We start from the raw sequence: 21,718 nt of genomic DNA, 5'->3' as shown, positions 1-21,718 counted from the left end.
TCCCTGATCCGTGGTTGCCCTGAAAGGCTCAGGGCGTCTCCCTGTCGGAGAGCTTTCTGGCCCCTGGTACTGGCCATATCGCTCTAGTCCCCACCCGGCGGCCGCCTCGAAGGGCTGATCATCATGCCCCTTCCTGCAACAAATCCTCTTCCATGCTTGCTTCGCGCCAGGCCCTGAACATTCAGATGTGGCCGAGCCTTCAAACAGCCCACAGGCTGGTGGTAGAGGCCAGGAGGGTGCAGGGCGGGAAGGGCTGCATGAGATACAGGCAAACACAGACGATGCAGGAGACGGTGCTGGGGGGTGGGGGGTGGGGGTGAGTTGGGGGGGGGCGGGACTCAGCTTAGCCAGGTGCAGGGGGAGGCAAGGATGAGAACAGTGGGGATCGCTACTGACAGGGCCAACATACCTCTTGGGGTCAGGACACGCACCTGGTGCTGAGGTGAGTCTTGCCCGGGATAGAAGCGTTAGCCAGCTGACAAGAGGAGGTGAAGGTGCTCTAGGCGAAGGGAGGGCCAGGTGCACAAGGGCAGAGGCAAGAAAGGACAGGGTATTTCCAGGAAATCGCAGGCGGGTCAGCATGCCTAAGGGAGAGGGTGGGACAGCAGCTTGGAGGGAGCAGCAGAGATCCTTGTCCACTGCACTGAGGAGGTGGGGTTTGTGAGTGCTTTGTGTGCCCTTGGGTGACCTCGGGCAGGTCACTTAACCTCCTGGTGCCTCAGTCTGCTCATCTGTAAAGTGGGGATGTCATCCACCAATAAGTGGGAGGGCTGGGATCTGAACCCCAGCCATCAGCCCGAGCCTGTATTCTAAAGCACTTCCTTGTCTTCCTACTCAGAGAGCAAGTCTCCTGTGCCACCGTGGGTGTTACAGGCAGCAGGACACAGCAGTGAACAGGGCAGATGAGGTTTCTCTCCTCCTGCCGATTTTATGCTAATTGGGGAGACAAGCAATATACACATAAACATATTTAAACAAACAAAATAATTTCAGACAGTGGCAAGTGTTATAAAGGCCATTAAACAGAGTAATGAGATAGGAACTGACATCCTCGTTTAAACAGAATTTAGAGAGTAAAGGAGGGACAGTCTCTTTGAGGGGGGACATTCAAGCCCGAAAGTGAATACCAAGGAGTCAGCTAAGTAAGGATGGGGCGGGGGTGGGGGGAGACAGTGTTCTAGGTGGAGGCAATAGCAAGTGCAAAGGTCCTGAGGCAGGAACAAGGTTGGCAGCTTGAGAAAGACAGAGTGCCTGTGGCTCAAGTGGAGCAAGGAAGGGGAGAATGGTGGACAAGGAGGGTAGAGGGAAGAGGGGGCTTAGCTCGTGTGGAGCCTTGGAGACCAAGGAAATGACTTTGGACTTCATTCTAAGTGTGGTGGTTTTATTCTAAACTACTAGAGGGTTTTGAACAGAGGTGTGACATGATCTACTTTGCATTTTTTTAGGATTCCTCTGCATGCTGCAGGGAGACTGTGTTGGTGTGTGTTTTAATGCCAACTAGTATTGCTGTGTAGCTAAAATGACATCCACCTTTCAACAGTTTGCTTGTTTGCATAGTGCTGACCTGTCTGTTGTCACCAACCACCTCCTGTTGGGTGTTTGTGGCTCAAAATGATGCTTAGTCATCTAACAGGAGTCACCTTTGGACGAGAAGATGATAGGACTTATCGATTCCATAGGAATGCATGATGGTAGGTTTCAAAGCACTGGACCTCAGTCCGTATCTTCCTAGGGCTATTCCCACGAAGACCTAGAATCTTCCTCGGGCCAAAAAACATCTATGCCTCACTTCAAACGCATAACCTCATGCATGCAGCCAAACTCCATGCTAGATATCGGAGGTGCAAACACAAATAAGACTTGACCTTGAGGGGCTCCCATGCTGACGGGGAGGATAACTCACAAGCAGAGGCTCTGCCCAAGCAAGCACGGGAGTGCCACGCTGGATGGGGACAACGGCCCGGCATGGGAGGCCCCGCATAGAGGCGAGGTGGGCTCCTGGAGGAGAAGTCCTCTGACTGGGGTCCAACAGGAGAAGCAGCTTTGGCGCTGCTCTCAGCTGAGTTCCTGCCTTGGTGTTACCACTTCCCAGCTGGGTGGGTCCCAGCAGGTCCCCCAAGCCCTCCCAGACTCCAGCTCCTCCCGGGAGCTCCTCCCCCGGCAGGGCTCCGCCCATCAGAGGACATGACGTGTGTAAAGCATCGAGTAAGGTGCTGTGTTCCAAGCAGCCGCTCAGTAAACATTAGTCCCCTCCTGCAATATTAATGGAATTGTCCCTTCGGGGGGGGGGGGGAGGGCAGCTGACACGGGACCAAGCATGTTCATCCATTTTAGCTTTGGGTGCTGCCCATTTGCCACGGACTCGGGGGCTCCTTGGGGAATGCTCAGTCCACGCAGCAGGACCACAGCCGCTGCATCAAGCTATGTCAGTGGTAAGGCGCACCATGAAGGAAAGACCCGCACTGATGCTGATTAAAATCACTCAGCTTTGCAAGTGATTTTATTTTTTTTAGCAAATTAGAGTGGGTCCAAAGATTTCTGTATAATAATGTCACATTCACTGACCTAACGCTGGCCAGACTGGGGCCCACGGGGCAAGAGGAACGCGAGAGGTCTCCCATCCTGCCATCACTTGGGAAGGCTGGAGGAAGGGTTACATTTGGGCTGGGCCTGGAAGGAAGAGCGGCTTGGGATGGAGGGAAAGAGTGAGTCTGGCGGGAGGATGAGTGGGCGGCAGACAGAGGCAGGAAAGCAGCAGCAGGCACAGGGAGCGTCCGGGGGTTCTTTTTGGCTGGAACTTTCTGGATGCGACTGGAATGGGCAGAGCGGCGGTGGCAAAGGTGGGCTCAGCCGTGCCGTAAAGGACCTCGAGTGCCAAGGTCAGGAGTTTAGGCTCCAGCCAACGAGCCGGCATTTCCCGAAGCGCGTTTTTCAGAACACCCCTTCCCTTGATGCTCCCCATTGAAAGCTTCCATGATCAGATAAGCTCTAGAAATGCTACACTCTGTGTCACCTCTCTGAGAATCATCATCCACAAGAGCACATTAAAGGCCCCCAAAACCTCCTGAAGGGAAAAATCTGCTTGACTTCATTTAGCCCAGCAGTCCCCACTCACCTGAGCGAGGGCCTCCTATGCACAGAGCCCCCGTTAATACCTGCACAATCCACTTTGGAAAATGTCAGCAGAGAAAGGGGTGAGCTACCGACTGTTTTGAGCAGGGTCAGAACTGCGTGGTCAGAGCTGGGCTCGCAAAGGATCTATGAGTCAGCCCCGTGCGAGGCATGTGAATGGAGACGGGACCGCGAGAGCTCGGTGGAGGTGGGGAGACACGACTGGGAGGCTCGGTGGTGCAGGGAGGAGCCGGTAAGGCCCAAGGAACCCACGGGCAGGGGGCAGGGAGACAGGAGATGGCTTGGGACCAGTCATCTGGACTTGGAGCTGGACATCCACACTGACCAGGGCTTTGAACCTGAGGAGCCAGGGAGGTTGCAGAGCCCCACCTGTGATAGCTCTGGTGGGTGATGAATGAGTCCGATTCAGGACGTCTTGCAAGAAAGGAGCTGTGAGCAGGCGGCTGTGCCGCTCGAGAGCCATGAACCGGTTTTCTCGTCTCCCTGAAGCTGCCCTCAAGTTAGGGAGCCTGAAAGAGGTCCTATATCCTATCTTCCTGACTGAGTGCTGAATCAACCCGGGTGGTTTGAGCTGGGGTGCCCCTCGGTGAAACACTCCATCGCCATTCACTCTTTCGGTAAACATGTTTCAGGCCCACGCCGGGCAGGCGCCTGCCTGGCCCTGTGCCAAAAGGTGCTTCCGCCCCCTCTCTGACAAGCAGCTGTGCCAAGTTACTGGGCAGGCAAATGAGGGCCACCATGAAGCCTGCACAGAGTCCCAGTGAGGCAGGGACTGACCGTGCCCGGAGGAAGAGACAGGTCTCCTGGTTTGGGAACAATTCTAGGAGGAGGAAGGGCATCCTAGGCAGAGGCCACAGCAGCTCAAAGGTGCAGAGCAGGGCTTGGAGAAGAGAAAACACGTGGCTGGGGTGAGAGCTCATCCCCAGAAGCCACTCTGTGGACTGGGCCTCGGTTTTCCCACCTGTGAAATGGGTATGAGAACGCCCACTGCAAATTCCACAGAGGAAGGGCTGCGGACACTCCCCCTTCCACTTGCCAGACTCTGCCGGGCCCCGTGCCAATTTGGAGGACCACAGGGACGGATGAGCCTGGAGACCAAACTGGGCTCCTTCGTGCCACTGACATAGGATATCTATTTTCCGCCCTCTAGTGCTCGGAAGGTGGTTATTGTTGGAATCAAAGCCAGGGCTGTCCTCCACTCCCAGGGGCCCGGTTCCAGATGTGCACGTCTGGCAGCCGTGCTTTGGTCCTGGCGAGAGTCTGAGGAGCCGTGGGCTGCTCCAGAAGAGGCAGATGTATTTTGACAAGGCTGCCACAGCTTCTGCAGCATCCTGAGTCAAAATAAGCCCTTCTCTTGGGCAGCCCCTGGGACGGGCTATTTCTGCACCACATTCCTTTTTTCCACATGGGGGGCTGAGCGGCAATGATTCCAGCTAAAAACAGAAGCTGCCTCAGCTGGAGCCCACAGCGTTCCCCTCCACGACAGAGACATCCGCTTGCCGCCTGTTGTGAACTCCAGAAGTCTTTCTTGTGGACTCAAACTCAGATAATTTCCCCTGAGGGCATAGGCGGTCACACCCAGGCAACACTCCCGATAACTCTCCCTCACCAGAGGATCACAAATCAGAAAAATAAGTCCTTACGTGTGCGCAAAACGTCACCAATCACAAAGTATTTCCTTGCCCACACAGTGACTTGCTGAGGTGGCTGTGACTGTTCCCATTTTGAAGATGAGCAGACTGAGGCTCAGAGAGGTGATCTGACCCTGGAGGGGATGAAAGAGAGAAGATCTGAGTCCAAAGCTGTCACACTGTCTAGGTGAAAAGAAAGAGCCTGCAAGAGAGGAAGGGGTATGGAGGCAGACAGCTGTGGCTGCGAACAGAATTTCTAAATTTGAGCAAGTTGGGATCAAAGGGCAGGAAGGCTCGCTGCCCGGGTACCGGGTACCAGCCAGCGTGCGGAGTCACTTTGACACATAGTGTCTCATTCTAATCTTCCAAAGAGCCCTGGCAAGAGGAAGTCATTATCCGTGTTTTCTAGACGGGGAGACTGAGCCTCAGAGAGACAAAGGCCTTGCTTCCTTGGCGTCGGTGGAGCTGAGGCCGAGGAGAGCTCAGGCGGGAGGGGAAGTGAGGCTGACCCCAGGGAAAGGGGTGCGTTTTCCAGAGCACGGAAGCCTCGGTCCCTCAGCCACTGGCTCCAGACGGTTTGGCAGGTACCGCTTTCGACAGCAAGTCAAACACGGAAACACGTGGTCCTCTTTGTCGGTTCTTTTACAACACTTCAGTTGCATCCAGGAGGAAGTCTCGGGCTGGTGCCCGGGGATCCTTAACACCTCTCTGATATCAGCCCCCTCCCTTTCAATGACAAGGGTGCTGGCCTGACACCCGGGGCGGGTGTCAGGCCCCCAGAGCGGGGAGCTGGACGTCGGCACGCGTTTACTTTCCGTTGTGTTTACGCGCCTGGTTACCCTCTGTTACAGCAAGTGACACTGGTTTTCTGGTGTGAAGTAGCCAACCGAGGTTTCCTTTTTAGGTCAATGCAGTGAAGGGTTTTATTTTTGCAAGCGCGTGAAATTAGAGGGCAATGTTAAGTAAATAGCAGAGGTGGTGTGGAGACTGGCAAGGCTGCGGAGGTGTGACTTGGGTGAGCGAGGCGCCGGTGCCTTACCTCTGGGGCCCTCGCCAGCCCCCCGCACGACATCACCACGGTCCACTGAGGGGACCCCTGAGAAACCTGCCGCCGGCACCACTTCCCCCATCTCCTGCCGAACGGGCCGTGCCCCGGTGCCACCACAGGTTTGCTGACAAATGTCTGTCTACTGCCCCCCTGAGACCTGCTCGGGGGAGAAAGGGGAGCGGTCCCTCAAAGGTAAAACCAGGAGTACAGACACTGGCCAAAGGAGGCGAGAGTACAAAGTGAGCAACTGTCTCTCACTGATAACCAGGTTCCACCCCTGAGAAGGCCAGAATGGTAAGGCGGAAGATCCGGAACCACACAGCCAGAACTCAGATCCAGCTGTCTTGTACGTGCTGAGCGACCCTGAGCAAACGGCTGCCCTGTTCTGCCCCGTCTCCGCTGCAGAATGGGATCCTCAAGGGGCCCTCTCCCAGGGGTTGTTGCGAGGATGACCCAAGTTCAGGCAGATGACGGGCCGCAGCCGCCTAGGCATGTAGCCTATGCCACATACACAGTGCCCGTGACTCTTTGCCAGGCACTGGCGAGGCAATTTCTAGGTGTTAAGTCAAGGCTGGCGTCAGCACTGCAAAGTGGGCTCAGAGAGGTGCCAGTGCCTTGCCGTGGGGTGCTAAGGCCAGAGCCTGGCCACACAGCCAGGAGGTGCTGAGGCCAGAGTAGGAGCCCAGACTCCCCAGCCAGGGCCCTTTCTCCAACACCCCTGAACTCTCCCTCAGCCTCGGCTCCCTCGCCCTGAGGGTTCCCCTCTCTCCTGGATGCTTATCCGCCCCCCTTTGACCTTTGCAACAAAGACTCTCCTCCTTTCAGCAGGGCACAGCCAGGCCTTCAGCTGCTGAGTCAACCTTTTAGCTCTCCTTCAGCCTTTATGCTATCCTCACTGCCTTCCAGCCCGGCCTGGCAGGCTCCCATTAAAGTCACCGGTAAAAACAAGTTCTCTTTTGATTGCACCAGGCAGACCCCTAACTCAAACGGCAGAAGCAAAAGAGCCACACAACCTCCTGAGCCTCAGTTTGCCCTTAAGTATAATGGGGTCATAACAGTACATTCGCATGCAGTTGAGGTAAGGATTCAATAAGGCGATGCGTGTAAAGCCTCAGGGCTGTGCCTGGCAGATAGTAAGTGCTCCTCATGAGTATTATTCCTTGTATCATTGTTAGTATTATTACTACTCTCAGTGGATGACGGTCGGAGACGCTGCCCCAGTCTTCAAAGAACTCACTGTCTTGCAGGGAGAGCCAGGATAAGGCGCGTCCGAGATCACAGGTACCCTACAATACAGCAGAGCACAAGCGAATTTTGCAGTGTCAGAATGATATAACACTGCAGTCAAACAGGTGTACAATGATCCAGGGCCCCAGTGGGAGTGAAAAACTGCACAATCCATTTGTTCGGCAAACATTTACCAGGTGCCCACCACGGGCCAGGCACTGTGCCAGGCTTCAGTGCTGCAACAATGGGCAAACAGACGTCATCTTTGCCCCTGTGGGACTCCCACCCAGCGGAAGAAATAAACCTGGAACAAATCATTATTGAAGTTCAGTCGAGCTAAGAAGAAAAGTACCTTGGGCCATAAAAATGTCTACCAGGAAACAGAGTTTAGTCTGAAGGTGTAGCCAGAGAAGACTTCCAAGGAAGCAGGGATTAAAGGGGATGAGAGTAAAGCAGGGAGAGCAGTTGGATGTGACTTGGAGAGGGGACATTTCAAGAGGTATTTGGGGGGTGGGGGGAACCAGCCTTCCTGCCATACAGCAGGGTGATCAAGGTGCAGTCTAGAGTCAAAATGCCTGGGGTCTAATCCCAGCTGTGCCATGTACTGGCTGTGACACCTTAACCAGCAGAAGTCTCTCTGAACCTCAGTTCCCTCATCTGCATAGTGGGCACCATATCAACTACCTCGTTGGATTAAATGTAATAACATACATGGAGTAGTCAGCACGATGCCAGCCAATCCTATTATAGATGCAGGTGATAGAAAAAGCAAGCAAAATGCTTCAAGGGCAAAAAAGGGTTCTATTACTTCATGTAATTAAAAAATTCAATGGCAGATTCTGGATTTCAGGAAGAGCTTGATCCAGGAGTCATACAATATCCTCAGGGCTCAGTCTCTCTCTGTCTATCAGTTCTGTTTCTCTCTGGCTTGGCTTCTCCCTTATGCAGGCTCCTTCCACACTGTGACCTTCCAGCTCTAGGCTCACACTTTCTTAGTTCAGTAACTCGAACAGAAGAAGAATTTTCCTAACATTTCCAGAATAATTTCCATGACTGAGTCTTACTGGACCATCTCAAGTCACATGTCCAAAGCTTAATCCTAGGCCTGGGTTATGCACCAGTCTGTAGAGCTTGAACAAGGAGGATTGGAGGACTCTAGCCAAACCACATGGCCAGAGAATAAGGGGAGGGTGAATCTCCAAAGGAATATTAAGGAGCTGTACAGAAGAAAGGCTACAGGGCAGACTAAGACAAACTTCGTCCACCATAGCAACTACACAGAGACCACAGGGTGACCACACGGCAGCAGGCAGTGACCCACAGAGAGTGCTCAATAATCACTTAGTGTCTCCTCACCCTCCACTCGGCTGCAGAGTGAGTCCCATCTCCCATTCAGACCTCCTGATCCCAGAAGAACAGTGAGGCAAGGGCCACACAGCCTGGATGCAAATCTTCCATGGCACCTTCTAGCTGTCTGGCCTTGACAAGATTCCTGGCCTCTCTCTGCCTCTTTTCTCCTCTGTGAAATGGGCATAATACTAATTTCTCACTTCATAAGGTTGTTGTGCAACTTAAACAAGGTAGTGCATACAGGGCGGATAGCACAAAGCAGCTCAGCAAAGTTAGCTCCTGCTCTTACCGTCATTCCACAGGCTCTGGACGTCAGGGGTCACGTTGATTCGCCCCTCCCCATTAGTAAAGCCCCTTCCCACTTCTTCCAGAAGATCTACCAAAAGCCAGTGAAAGACTGCATTCGACTTCTCCCTTCCACTAGGTGAAATGAAACGTGAATATGAAACTTTGGTTTGGCAGGAAATCTAAGTAAGTGGCTCCTGCAATCTAGGGGAGCCTGCATCCGGCCCTGAGTTGGAGGGACCCCTTAGAAAGCGTCAGAGGCCCCTAGACAACCCAGGCCCACATCCTCCCTGTGACGGGCCTCCCCCAGGCTACCGGCTCTGTGCAGGTCTGCTTGGGAAGCTGGCTTCTTCCCATGCCCTTCGTTAACAAGGAGCCCAGCAGTGTCCCCTCTCTGTCACGTGTCTGGTCCTACCGGCATCCGCGTGTGTGGACCCCGACCTCCCTCCAAAACATCTAGGACGCAGAACTGATTAGGTAAGGAAAAGAGGGAAAGGAGAACGAGAGAAGGGAAGAAAAGAGGAACCAGTTTCATGAAGCACGCGAGCGTGTTCCACACTCAGCCGGACACCTGTGTACAAGTCCTCATCTAATCTCATCACAGACCTTAGCTACGATCCTCCCGCACTCCCAGTGAGGAAACTGAGGCTCAGAGAGGTGAAGTGACCTACCGAAGGTCACCCAGCTAGTGAACGAAGGCGCCTGCCCGCCCAGGCCTGCAGATGCGAGTTGCCGCCACGCTCCGCACCGAGCCAAGCCGGGAATCGCACAGCCCGGCAGCCTGAGTCCAAAGAGAAAGCAGGTTTCCAAGGAGAAGGAGGAGAGGTGTTGGGAACATGCAGTTATTTACAGGGTGCCGTGTGGGCTGTTGCGGGAGGAGGGAGACACGTCCTGAGGTGAGCAGGGAGTGGGAGATGCTGGGTCCTCAGTTTCCTCATCTACAGAACCGAGATGACAACAACATCCTCCCCGGGAGAGGGAGCCCAAGAAAGGAGAGAGCGCATGCGCAGGGCCCCCGCAGGGCACCGGGAGCGCTACAGGTTCTCAGGGTGCAAGGGGGTGGATCCCGCAGGTAGATCCGAGCCTGACCCCTGGGACTGTGGGCCACGGTTTCCCTTGAATTGAGGGCGGAACCTGCTCGGATCCTCAACAGAGCTCGCAATTCTCCAGAAAAGGCAATTTGTTAAAGAGACTGTCTGGGCAAATGAGGTCGGAGAACTGGGTACTGGAGATGGGGAGAATTCACCCAGAGACTCGCTGTGTGTTGCACCTGCTCCTTAAAACCTCCTGATGGATGGCCCTTATTCCACTTCTATAACATCCGGGCCCCTCCCCCTGGCTGACAAGGACCCACAGGACCTGGACAGCCCACCTCTCTGACTTCCGGTACTACCACTACCGCTCTGCCCTTCACCTCCCACGCCACCACCACCCCATCCTGGGCTTCACTCTGTCCCAGGAATGGACCAAGTTCTCGCCCAGCTTGGGGGGAGTGCCTTTTGGGCCAAACCTTCTGCCCCAGACCTTCACACAGGCCTCTTCCACTCTTTCAGGTCAAGGTCTAATGTCATCTCCAGGAGGCTTTCCCAGGCACCCTACCCCATCTTTCTCTCTCATGTCACCCTGGTTTATTTCTCCAGAGCACTCACCACTCCCTGAATTATCTTTCTATTTATTTGTCAATTGCCTGTCCCCTCCTGCCAGAAACACTGCACAAGGCAGAAACCTCCTCTGTCTTGTTCACTCTGTATTCCGCACCAAGACATGCCTAGCCCAGAGCAGGTGTTCAGGGAACAGTGTTAAAAGAGTGCGTAGATGCTGATCTTTCCAAGGCATGGATGTGATGGTTAATTCTAACTGCCATTTCCTGCAAGCCTCTGGCGTGCCAGGGCCTGTGCATGCCCTATCTAAGCCCCACAGTGCACCTGCAACATAAGTGCCAATACCCTTTTTTTGCAAGTGAGGAAACTTAGCTCAGAGAGAGAGATTGGCTTGCCCGAAGTCACACAGTGAGGACCCAGCAAAGTCAGGACAGGAACCTAAAGCTCCTTGCATTCTGCTGTGCCCTGGGAGAGGAGCTTCAAAGAGCAGTATGCTATAAGAGGTGTGGGGACTCATTTGGAAGGAACTTACTGGGATCCCAGAGTGTTCCATGCCAAGGACTGGGAGCTGTTGGCCTGTGGTGGAGGCCAGAGCACATCCACACCTGTCATAACCCTCTCCCTGAGCGCAAGCGGCTCCGTGCTTCCTAGCCCCTTGCAATCAGCTGGCCCAAGGCACTAGATCTGGCCAATGAATGGTGAACATAAGTGTCAATATCAGTGAGAATCCTGGCAGGAAACACGGAACGTTCCATGTGGACCATTTGAGGAGAGCTTCATTAAGGGGCGGGCAGAACTGGCAGATTTCACAACGGCTAGCACAGTTCTCCAGGGCCAGCATTAGTGCAGAGCCATTACCACCTCTGAGCCTAAAGGACGAGGAGGGAGTGGTTGCCAAGCCTGCAGAGGGGACATGTGTAGGAAGGACCACTGCCAGGAGCAGTGGCCTTCAGCCAAGGGACACTCTGATCTTGTTGTCCTCCTGCCTCCAAACCCTGCTGGGGCCTCCCACTGATAGAACCCAACCAGAAGCCAGAGGACAAAGGGAACCTGTTGATTGGTCCATATAGACCAGCCTCCTGGGCACAGATATGGTGGGGGGAGCAGAGCTGGAGAAGCAAACAGAAGCTAACCTGTAAGATCATCTCCCAGCCGGGGCTGTGGGGAGCTATGTGACACCCCAGCTCTCTCTTCCCACCACAGTGACCCTAGAACCTACATGCTGAGATGGTGGCGTCCCAAGATAGCGTAGGACCTCCTCCCTCCTCCAACCACAGGCCAGCAGAGTCTGACGGTAACAGTGAGAAAGAGAACAAAACAAAGCAACAAGCTAAGGAGAGGCTGTTACAAGGAAAAAGGAATCTTTTGGAAAATCTTTAAAAACTGATGACTTAGAATCAGGAAGCCTATCTGGGGCGGTGAGGCTTTGAAATGATGCAGTCCAAAGACACCCCAAAGTCACCTTGAGATGGACTGTAGGGCCAAGAATCAGAGATTTTTCAAGTCCATCAAATGGAAAGCAGGTCAGATAAAGGACCGTTGAGATGCTTGATGATCGCAGCTCTGGGAGAGAGCTCAGAGATGAAAAAAAAGATATCTAGAACATCTGAGAGCCTCAGCCTCAGCTGTGACTGAGGAGGACCTCAGGGCAATTCCTGCTCCCAAATTGTCTTTTGGAAGTAGGGGCGCCAAAGGCACTGCTCTGGCGGGCAAATGTTCCAACTCCAGTTGACAAACAAGATGCAGACAAATTGCCAGGAATGGATGGCACCCGCCCAAGAATGCTGATGCCACTCAAGGGTGAAATTGCAGAGCTGTTGGCAAAAATATGTGCATTTTTGAGGGGATGTGGATATATGAACTGGGATCCGTGGATATGAAACTTGAGCTTTGGCAAAGCTTTGAGTATGGACCCACAGTGTGAGCCCCTTCTCTCCCTCAAATCAACACGACCATGGAATCATGCTATACAGGTGAGGAGGCGGCTTAGAGATCAAGAACTGGGACCAGGATGATGGGTTCCTTCTTGGAACATTGAGACTACTAAACGAAGGGTCCTTCCAGAGTCAGGTCCTGCTTGATTAGAAGTTTTGTGAAGGAAGGGACACACAGCTTCAAAGTTACAGTTTCCGGCAGGTTTCTCCTAGGTGGCAGAGACAGAAACCTCATTCAAAAAAACTTAAGTAGAAAGGCAACATTTATTGATCACAAAATGGAAAAGTACAGGAGAAGATGATGCTTAAAGGCACATCAGGAACTGGGCACTCAGACACTGTCATCAGAAATTTGTCTCCTATCCTCCCCTTGGCTCTGCTCTTCTCTGTGTTGGCATCACCCTCTGGCAGGCTCTCCCTGGGTGACGGCAAAACAGCCCAGCTGCTCAGGCCCACATTCTGCCAGCTCTGCAAATCCTATAGAAATAGAAAGCATCTTTCCCATTGGTTCTAGCTAAAATCCCAGAGCTGGCTCTCATTGGCTTAGCTTGTGTCACTTGCCTTCCCTGAGCCAATCACTGTGGCCACAACTAATAATGTTCTAATTGGCTGCTATAGGTCTATTGCTCACCCATGGAAGTGGGGCATGGAGTTAACTCCACTCAGACCATAAAGCCTAAGAGTACGGGAGGACAGGGACTCCAAAGAGATACCAAACAGGACAAAAATGTATATCAACATAGCTAATAACACCAAAAATATCCCAATGACAAAATGCCACAGTGATGAGGCCAAAGCATGGAAGGAAATCATGGGATTAGGTGTGTGGACTAAGAATGAAAAAAAAAGGCGGGGGGGGGGGGGTGGTGAGAACAAGTACAAGATTTAAACAAGAATGCCAGAATTATTATTGTGGTCTATACCCCAATAAGGGGACTAAGTCTGGCCCTGAGATGGGGACCTCAAGACTGATGCGGCAGGACAAGCCACGTCAATCCTAAGCAGGTGGGGCAATGTCGTGCACAGATTTTCACCTCTGGAAAGATTTGTTGAGCATTCACAGTGGAGAAGGCCTTGGGTTTGGTGCTGGAGACTCAGGGATGAGCAAGATATGATCCTTGCCCTCAAACAGCTTATGATCCTGCGGGAGAAGACATCCAAGGACATGTAAATTAATAGAGGAATAAATGAACACCGGAGGTGTTGAGTGCTCCACAGCAAATGAGTGCTCTGTAGGAGAGCAGTCATGGTAAACAGGCTGCAAAGGAGGCGGAAGTCAGATCAAGGGAAGCCCTTGTGGGTCTGGACTTGATGCTGTAGGCAATAGTGAGTCATCGAAAGCTTTTGAGCATGGGAGTGACACAAAACAGGATGAAGTCTCATCGTCTTAATGGTGCCAGATAAAGCCCAGAAGAGTCACAGAGCTGATCAAAGGGCTGGCAATAGGCCTGTGGAGGAGACAGATGAGTGAGGACTGGAAAGATGAAGGCCAGTGGGAGCCTTGATCAAAGTCAGGGAGAGGAGCGCACGGCTTCCTGATGCCAGACCAAGACAAGGATGGAGCCGCACCATGAAGTCAAAGAGAATGTGGCCTTTGTTCAACTCCCATCAGGAAAGGTGTGTTGTACACATAAAAAAATGTCATTTATATAACTACACCCCAAGAGGGGGTGTAGGCTGAAAATGGGAAATAAATGACTATCAAAGAGGTTCTGGTAGAGTCCTGAGTTACTGGTAGAGTCATAAAGAAAGACTCAGGGGATGTTCCTTATTCATTCATTAAATGGCCACTTCCCGAGGCCCTGCTTGGAGCCTGGCCCTCCTTTAGGCTCCAAGCCCAGAAACCATGAAGCAGGCATCCCCTTGTCTTATTATGTCACAGCCCTACCGCTTTCTGAAATGACCCAGACCCCCTGTGTTTACTCGATCGGCGTCTGCTTTCCCTGCCAGACAAGAGGGAAATTGGTACATTTGTTCACTGTTAATCCCCAGCACCTAGAGGAGCCTCTGACATGTAGTAGATGTTCAGTCCATATTTGCTGAATGGATGACTCCCTCATCCTCAATGAGTCTCCATCCTCAAAGAGTTCAAAATCTAGGGAGAAACTCAGACAAGGAATCCAACCTTAAGTGTCAAGTTTAGTTTCATTGGTGCTACAGTGTAAAGGTCCACGTGGGAGCAAAGAGAAAACTTCTGCTTCAGTCCTGTTTCCCAGGAGGGATTTCTTTATGCCTTAGCTGAGCCTTGATGGTCAAAGCAGAGGCTTACCAAGAGAACAGAGCAGACGAGGCCATTCCTCAGGGGGCAAACAGCATGGGCAAAGGCTCAGAAACACCAGGTGATGGCACGTCCAGGGATCAACATAGAAGGTGTCTGGAGAGAGAGGTCAGGGTCTGATCACCGAGAGCCTTAAAATCCAATTTAAAGGACTTGAACTCTCTCCTGAAGGCAACGTGAACACATCAAAGGATTTGTGTATCAGTTAAGATCCTTTTGGTTGCACATAAAGAAAAACACAACTCAAAATAGCTTTAACAAGAACAAAAGGGAAGGGTTAGTTATTGGCTCACAAAAATGACAAGACCCAGGAGAGCTGCAGGCACAGCTTGATCCAAGGTATAAACAATGTCACCAGGCTAAGATTTCCCTGCTCTCCTTTTCTTGACTCTGCTGGCTCTAAGTTGATCCCCATTCTAAGGCTCCATGTGGTGGTTCCTGAGAACCTCAGTTCACATCACAGTGGAGCTCAGAGGAGAGTCCATTTCCCAAAATTGAGTCTCTCTAGCCCTGACTGATCTGATTTTGGTCCTGTGCTTATTGCTGAACTGATCTGGGGGACCAGGGGAACCATATGTGCTGATTGGCTCAGCCCAGGTCATGTGATCCACCCACAGGTTCAAATGAAATACACACGTTGGCTCTTCCAAAGCTGATGCCACATAAGGGAGGAGTGGGTGCTAAGTGGCAAAATAAGCTGTGACCACCATGTGTTTTAAGGAGGGGAATGCCACGGTCCGACCCATGTTTTGGAAAGCTATGATTCTCCTACAGTTCTGGAAGCCAATTAGAAAGTCAATCTCAAGGCAGGAGCAGAGGCAGGAGCAATGGTTAGATAGCTGATCTTAAGAGCTAGGCTGCAGCAAACTGAGCAGAAGTGAGCGGAGGGCTACCACAGAAGGAGATTTCTTACATAAATCCTTAGGGCATAATTCAGGGGTCCTGAGCTACAGCCCCCATCCCTTTTGATCGCCTTCAGACCTGGAACACTCAGGCTCATTAAGGACCAGCCTATGGCAAGATCCCCATATAGGCGTCCTAGCAGGGTCATCCAAACTCTGGGACCAGTCGCCCCAAAACTGCAGGCCCAGGCTCAGCTTCCAGAAACCCATTTAATCTCCCTTCGGAAATATGGCCAGCTGCAGAGCTACACTAAGCTCAAATGCTGATGCTACTACTTCTTGGCCGTGTCATCCTGAACACGGTGCTTAACCTCTCTGAGTCTGAATATCCCTATATGAATATGAAGTAGAGGTAATGACATTTAAGGTAATGGAGGCATGGTGTGGAGATTAAATCAAACGAAGACTGTGAATCACCTCCTACAGCGGGAGGCTCGGTGAATGAAAACTTCTTCCTCTTCAGCCCTTCTTTTCCCCCAGCTTCATCTTCCCAAGACCTCCCCAACATCTTGTTTGCCAAAGGAAAGGTGGTTTGGTTTTATTTTGTTTTCCTGCCAGAAAGAAACAACTGGAGGTTGAGTGGCACAGAGCAGCCATTTTTAGATTTGTGGGTGGAAAATTCCTCCCGCTCTTGGGCCTGAAGTCCAAGCCCCCTCTGGGCTTCCTTCAAGCGGTTCCTGTTTGGGAACACAATATCCCAATCCCCTGTGTGCCACAGAGGAAGGGAGGAAGCCCAAAGAAGGGGCGAACAGGTAGAAGGAACATCTCTCCTATTTTCCTCTAAACTTCCAATTCTTTTCATTCTCATCGCAACTTAAACAAACTCGAGGAAATCATGAGGCAGAGTTTTCTGACCAAGATCACTAAAAGGTTGTGTCTAGTGGTCGCATTGCCCAAAACGCCAGAGGAAATGCCTACCTTACTCAGGTGTTGGAAGGAAAGAGAATTAATGTTTGCTGAGACTACTGTGCTGCTGTTTCCTAAACGGTGCCTTTATCTGAGCCTCACAATCGCCCTGGGAGGTCGGGATCATCCCCCCACTTCACTGAGGAGGAAACTGAGTCTGAGAGAAAAGTCACGCCGTCTGGTTTCGAGGGTGGTGCTGGGTGCAGAAAGCTGCTGAGCTTGAACCCACGTCCCTATGCGGCCAGAGCCCAAGATGACTTGGCCGCCCCGGAGACAGCCACCCTGTCCTTTCCCCGCTTCGGGCTTCCAGTCCCATCTGGCTTGCAAGCTGTGTGTATTTCATTCTGCTCCCCAGAGCTGCCTCTTCACTAGGACAGCACTTAGCATGTTGTATTATCATCAACTGTTTGCGGCCATCTCTCCCCCGCTTGCTTCTGAGTGCTTCGAATCGGAGGCTCCAATCTGAAGGGATCTTGAGCGCGTGAATTTGTCTATGTGCTATCCCTCTGTGGAATATTTGCATCTCTCGTTGTGGACTCAAGAGGGGAAAGGGAAACTCTGAAACATCCTATACATCTTTGTCCGTCTAGGAGAGTGCCTGGCATGTTTTGATGAATGAATGAGTGAAAAAAATAGCTGCTACGTAGGGTTGTCGTGCAGCTGGAAGTGCTGACATCTGTAACATCCCTAAAACAATGCTTGGCACGCTGGACATGTTTTAAGAAGCGTGGAGCTGTATGCTGAGTTGTAACTCAGAAGGAGTACTTACCCAGGAGTCAGGAATTTCATTAACCAGCTGTGTGGCATTAAAAAAGTCCCTTCCCTTTTCTGGGCCTCTGTTTCCCCACTTGTAACTTGAGAACACTGGGTTAAATGACCAGAAAGTTACCCTTTCATTGCTGATTTTTCTTTTTTTAATTTATTTATTTATTTATTTATTTATTTATTTATTTATTTATTTTTGGGACAGAGAGAGACAGAGCATGAACGGGGGAGGGACAGAGAGAGGGAGACACAGAATCGGAAACAGGCTCCAGGCTCCGAGCCGTCAGCCCAGAGCCTGACGTGGGGCTCGAACTCACGGACCGCGAGATCGTGACCTGGCTGAAGCCGGACGCTTAACCGACTGTGCCACCCAGGCGCCCCACATTGCTGATTTTTCATGTATGTTTCAACCCCTTCCCTTCACTCCCCTCCAAACACACACACACACACACACACACACACACACACACACACACACGCCCATCAATCTCCAAAATAGCATTCGGCTATCCCTCGGCGCTCTTTCTCTTTCATTTCCTTGACCAGAAGCTCCCTGAGCTTAGTAACCTCTGTTGTCCACGTTCCTCAAATATGAAACAGCAATAATGTCCCCTCAGATTCATTTTATCAAAGAGCAAGATCTATTTTGTGGGCCAGGGTGTGCTGGTCCTAAATGAAAAGCAGAAGTCATTTCCAACTCACTTGCTCCATAAATGCAGGGGTTCTGCCAGCTGCCTTTGCACCAAGATGGAAAGAACATTTATCTTCACAAATGTAGGCGACACCGTGGAGGCAGCCCTGCGAGGGACAGGGGAAAAAGCCTTCCATTCCAAAAGGAGCGATGAGGCTGAAACAGAAAATTTCCTCCTAGAACAGGAACAAAATCGCACTCCAGGGTCACTTCAAACTCTATAATTCTAGGCGTTAAGATTCATGGAATTTAAGATCCTAAAGTTGTGAGTGAATGTGTGTAATTAGTTGAATCTAAGCTTCTGTGAATCCTAAAATATTCTATGATTTCATGATTCAGTATTTTTTTTTTTTTTTTTCTATAAGACTACGGCCCGGAATCATATGATTCTCAGATTCTAGTGGCCCAAGGCAAGGGTTTTCCAACTAGTGGGTATATCAAAACCACCTGGGGGGCTTGATACTGTTGCAAACTCCTGGGATCCCATCTCAGAGATTTTGGTTCAGTCCACACGGGAAGATGCCCAAAAGTCTGCCATTTTTTTAGCAAGCCCTCCACCCCAGTGGCTCTGAGCAAGAGTGGGCCATACAGTGGTTAGAGAGCCTATCATTCTAGATTCTGTGATTCTAAACGTTATCCCAAAAAGGCCTTTGGCTTATGATTTTAGTGTTCTGGAGCTCTGTTATTCTGTTTCCATGTGCCTAAGGAGAGGATTCTAAGGTGTAAAAAACTGTCTTTCTGAGCAGGGCTTCACGTGGGGGGAGGGGGAAAGGGACCAAGTGTCACAAGGATGGAGTGACATTCTGGAAGGGGAACCTCCTGAGGACACAGAACAAATTTTGATGCTTCACCTATTATGACTGAGCAAGTTTAGCACTAAGACTCAAATGAGGCTTGGTGGGATGCATTGTCTGGCTCCGGGGTGATTCGAGCATCTAGGGTCATTGGGAAGAATTTCTGATGGAAAGATTGGTCCAACCACATCCTCGAGAGTTGGAAGGGCTCAGATTGGACGAGGGGAGGCAGAAGTCCCAGTAGAGAGCTGGAAAAAGAACCAGGCAAGGGAGGAAGGATTTACCACCACAATATCCTCCCTGTGCCGGATGGTGGGGGAACCGCAGACTGGTGTGGCAGACATGAAAATGTAAGGTTTCAGGAAAGCTCAAGATGGGAGGGCGCTAACTGTGTGGGGATATCCCAGGGTACAATGCGTGGGCTGAAAAAGGACTGCTTTGACATGCTAATGAGTGCCTGGATCCGGGTAGGGATGGGATGAAGGGTGGCAGAGGACCTCCAAAGAGCTGACAGGAGGACGCTGGGCTGGGGAGGAGCTCTGACTTGGGGGCAGGGCTCTGGGATAGAGAGGGGCTCCTCAGGGATTCCCACACACACACTATGTGCAACACCAATGAGTCATGGTTCAGATGGGGAGCCTGGAACCCTCTTTCTGAGAAACAAAAGTGGATAATGGAGAATCCAAAGGTTTATGCAGCTTCCTGCATGGGGCAAGAGCTAGCAGGTTGGGCTACCAAGGGTCTCTCCGGTGGGGGAAAATGGAAAAGGAGGGATCAGTCATATTCAGTGACGCATTTCGCCTGTATGCCTGCGCAGTGGGATAACACACTCCTGGCTGCACAGACACACCCGTTCGGCCCCAACGACGACAGTGACACATGTGCCAGTCCATTGTGACACACTTACATTTACACTCTTCCCACCAATGATGGCACCATTTCACGTTGACGGTAACATCCTGTCACCTGTATCATCTCTCGTTGACAGTGACACCTAGACATACGTCATTACACAGAAATGGTGGCACGTCCCCAGAGCCTTCGCGTCTGGCACAGTCTATGTGAATAGTGCCTTCTGTGGTTGTACACTGCACAACCTGCACAGCTATACATGGCAACGATGTCTTACACCCAAACCTTCACACAATGCCATTACACATCCCGCTGTAACAACAACCCTCTTGGCTTTATACCCGATGATACAGTCACACCAGAGACACTCCACATCCGGAAGGATACACCACCACACGCTGTGGATCACATGGCAACAGACCTACATCTGGCCTCCCAGCACCTATGTCCCTCCACATGGATGCTGTCCACTGCCGCCTACACGGTCCCACACTGGTGGGCACACGCACTTATGCACCATTGCACAACAACGGGTTTGCCTTCACATTGCCACTCCATGTTGAAAGAGACAGACTGGGCCCCTGGCCTTACATCCTGACCGTGGCACCCTCGCCGTTATCAGTGACAAGATGGGAGGCACTCGTCAGATGAGCAAGTTGGCCTAGAGCCCTTCCCCTGTGCGCCACCCCCACAGTTCTGTTTCTGCCTCTGGCACACAGCCACCCCCTCAAACCAAGACCAATTCTGCCCCTCCAGGCTCAAGCTAGAATGGCAGGTTGTGGAGTCAAGGTCTCCAGCACTCAGAAGCCTCCCTACACCCACCAGCTCAACTCCCAGCTGAGGTCAGCCCAGCCAGCAATCTCTTCCTCACATCCCACACTGCATCCAGAGTGCCCTCTGGGCTGAGACAACTGCAGGGAAGAAATGGGCTGACCTTTGGACAAACGCCGTTCTCACTGATCACTGCCTTTATGGTCTGTAACAGTTGTCATTCTTCACACACTGTTCCTCGATCCTCACACAAAGTACTGACATTAGCTCTCTTGATTGGCTTCCTAGTGAACAGTCAAGGCACGTACACGTAATTTTAAAAATCTGTTCGAATCTGGCCCCCTGCCCCAGACCACAGGGCTCACAAATAGAAGTGGAGATCCAGCACAAGCCAGGGTGAGACACCTTGCAGAGCCACATCCACATTTTACCAGGTGACTCTTAGAAGCTGTCTACAGAGCAGGCTCCACAAGACCCTGAGGCTGGCTGGGGGAGGGGGACTCACAGCGGGCTGGATTAGAGATGCGGGAGATGAAGAAAATGCAGACAACCCACATGACACGAAGACCCTAATCTGGGTGTGAATTCAAGGCGGTTTTTTGTGTTTTTATTTTTTTTTAAGTGAGAAACTGGAGAACAGGGAGGACGATAAATGTCAATGTGAAAAAAATCTGAAGAGCAAAAGTTACATTTCCATAGGCTGTGGGATGTGTCAGAAGAGACGCAGCGGCGGGGGGGGGGGGGGGGGGGGGGGTTTAAAGGACCCCAGAGCTGAGCATCAGGCAGGCCTGGGCTAGAATCCTGGCTATGCCAAAGACCCACTGCGTCTCCCAGGAGATCGACTTCCTCATCTTGGAAACAGAGGTTTGTGTGAACTAAAGGAGAGAATGTAATTTATGCAAAGCACCAAACTAAGTGCCTGAGATATAATGGGGGCCTGATGGTTGCTATGACTAGTAGTATTATAATCATTAGAAAATGGTTATAATATTTAATGACTTGCCTACATTGACAGTGGAGTATTTAGGAACTATGTCTAGGCTGGCAAGAGTGAACAGGGAGCAAGTATTCAGCTGTCCGCCATCTTTCTTCAACAGAAAGTATCAGTAGCTAAAGTGCCCTGATTTGCCCCTAATTATTCAACAGGATGAAGCCAACAAGGCTTGACTGAGCTGTCCTTTTATCCACCAGTAAGATTTTCTGCAGCTGACATGATTCATGTCAGCTCATACAGTATTTTATAGATTCACAGAAGCTTGGGTTCAAAGGGGGCTTTAGCTGTCACCTGCCACCCAACTGTCATTTTCCAGGGAATGGAGAACTCACTACCTAACATGAGGCAGTCTACGCTATGGCTAGACAGCTCCAACTGACAGAAGATTTTTCCTCTTAGAGCTTCTGTCTGCCTGCCTTTACCTTTCCCCCATTGCCCTAGTTCTGTCTTCAGGGCTGATGAAAACAATAGTACTCCATTTTGCTTGCAGTGGTCATTCATTCAACCACAAGCATTTCCTTAGCACCTACTTTGCCAGGCACCATGCTAAGTGCCAG

General features: G+C 51.5%; 2 protein-coding genes across 2 annotated transcripts in view; one reads left to right on the top strand and one right to left on the bottom strand.

The window, feature by feature from the left end:
* CPLX2 (complexin 2) overlaps positions 1–21,718 on the top strand; it is an 84,171-nt gene that overhangs the window by 47,512 nt on the left and 14,941 nt on the right. The gene's annotated exons all lie outside the window — the stretch shown is intronic.
* The window catches only part of THOC3 (THO complex 3), a 193,147-nt gene continuing 176,210 nt past the window's right edge, over positions 4,782–21,718 (bottom strand). Inside the window, exon 6 of the mRNA XM_045035172.1 lies at positions 4,782–4,897. Within this exon, the coding sequence (XP_044891107.1) occupies positions 4,797–4,897 (101 nt within the window). The 3' untranslated portion in view covers positions 4,782–4,796. The remainder of the gene's footprint in view (positions 4,898–21,718) is intronic.

The sequence above is a fragment of the Felis catus genome, chromosome A1 (genome assembly GCF_018350175.1).
Source record: "Felis catus isolate Fca126 chromosome A1, F.catus_Fca126_mat1.0, whole genome shotgun sequence".
NCBI classification, from domain to species: Eukaryota; Metazoa; Chordata; class Mammalia; order Carnivora; family Felidae; genus Felis; species Felis catus.
The sequence above is the reverse complement of the archived record's forward strand: the minus strand, read 5'-3'. Positions and strand labels throughout refer to the sequence as shown.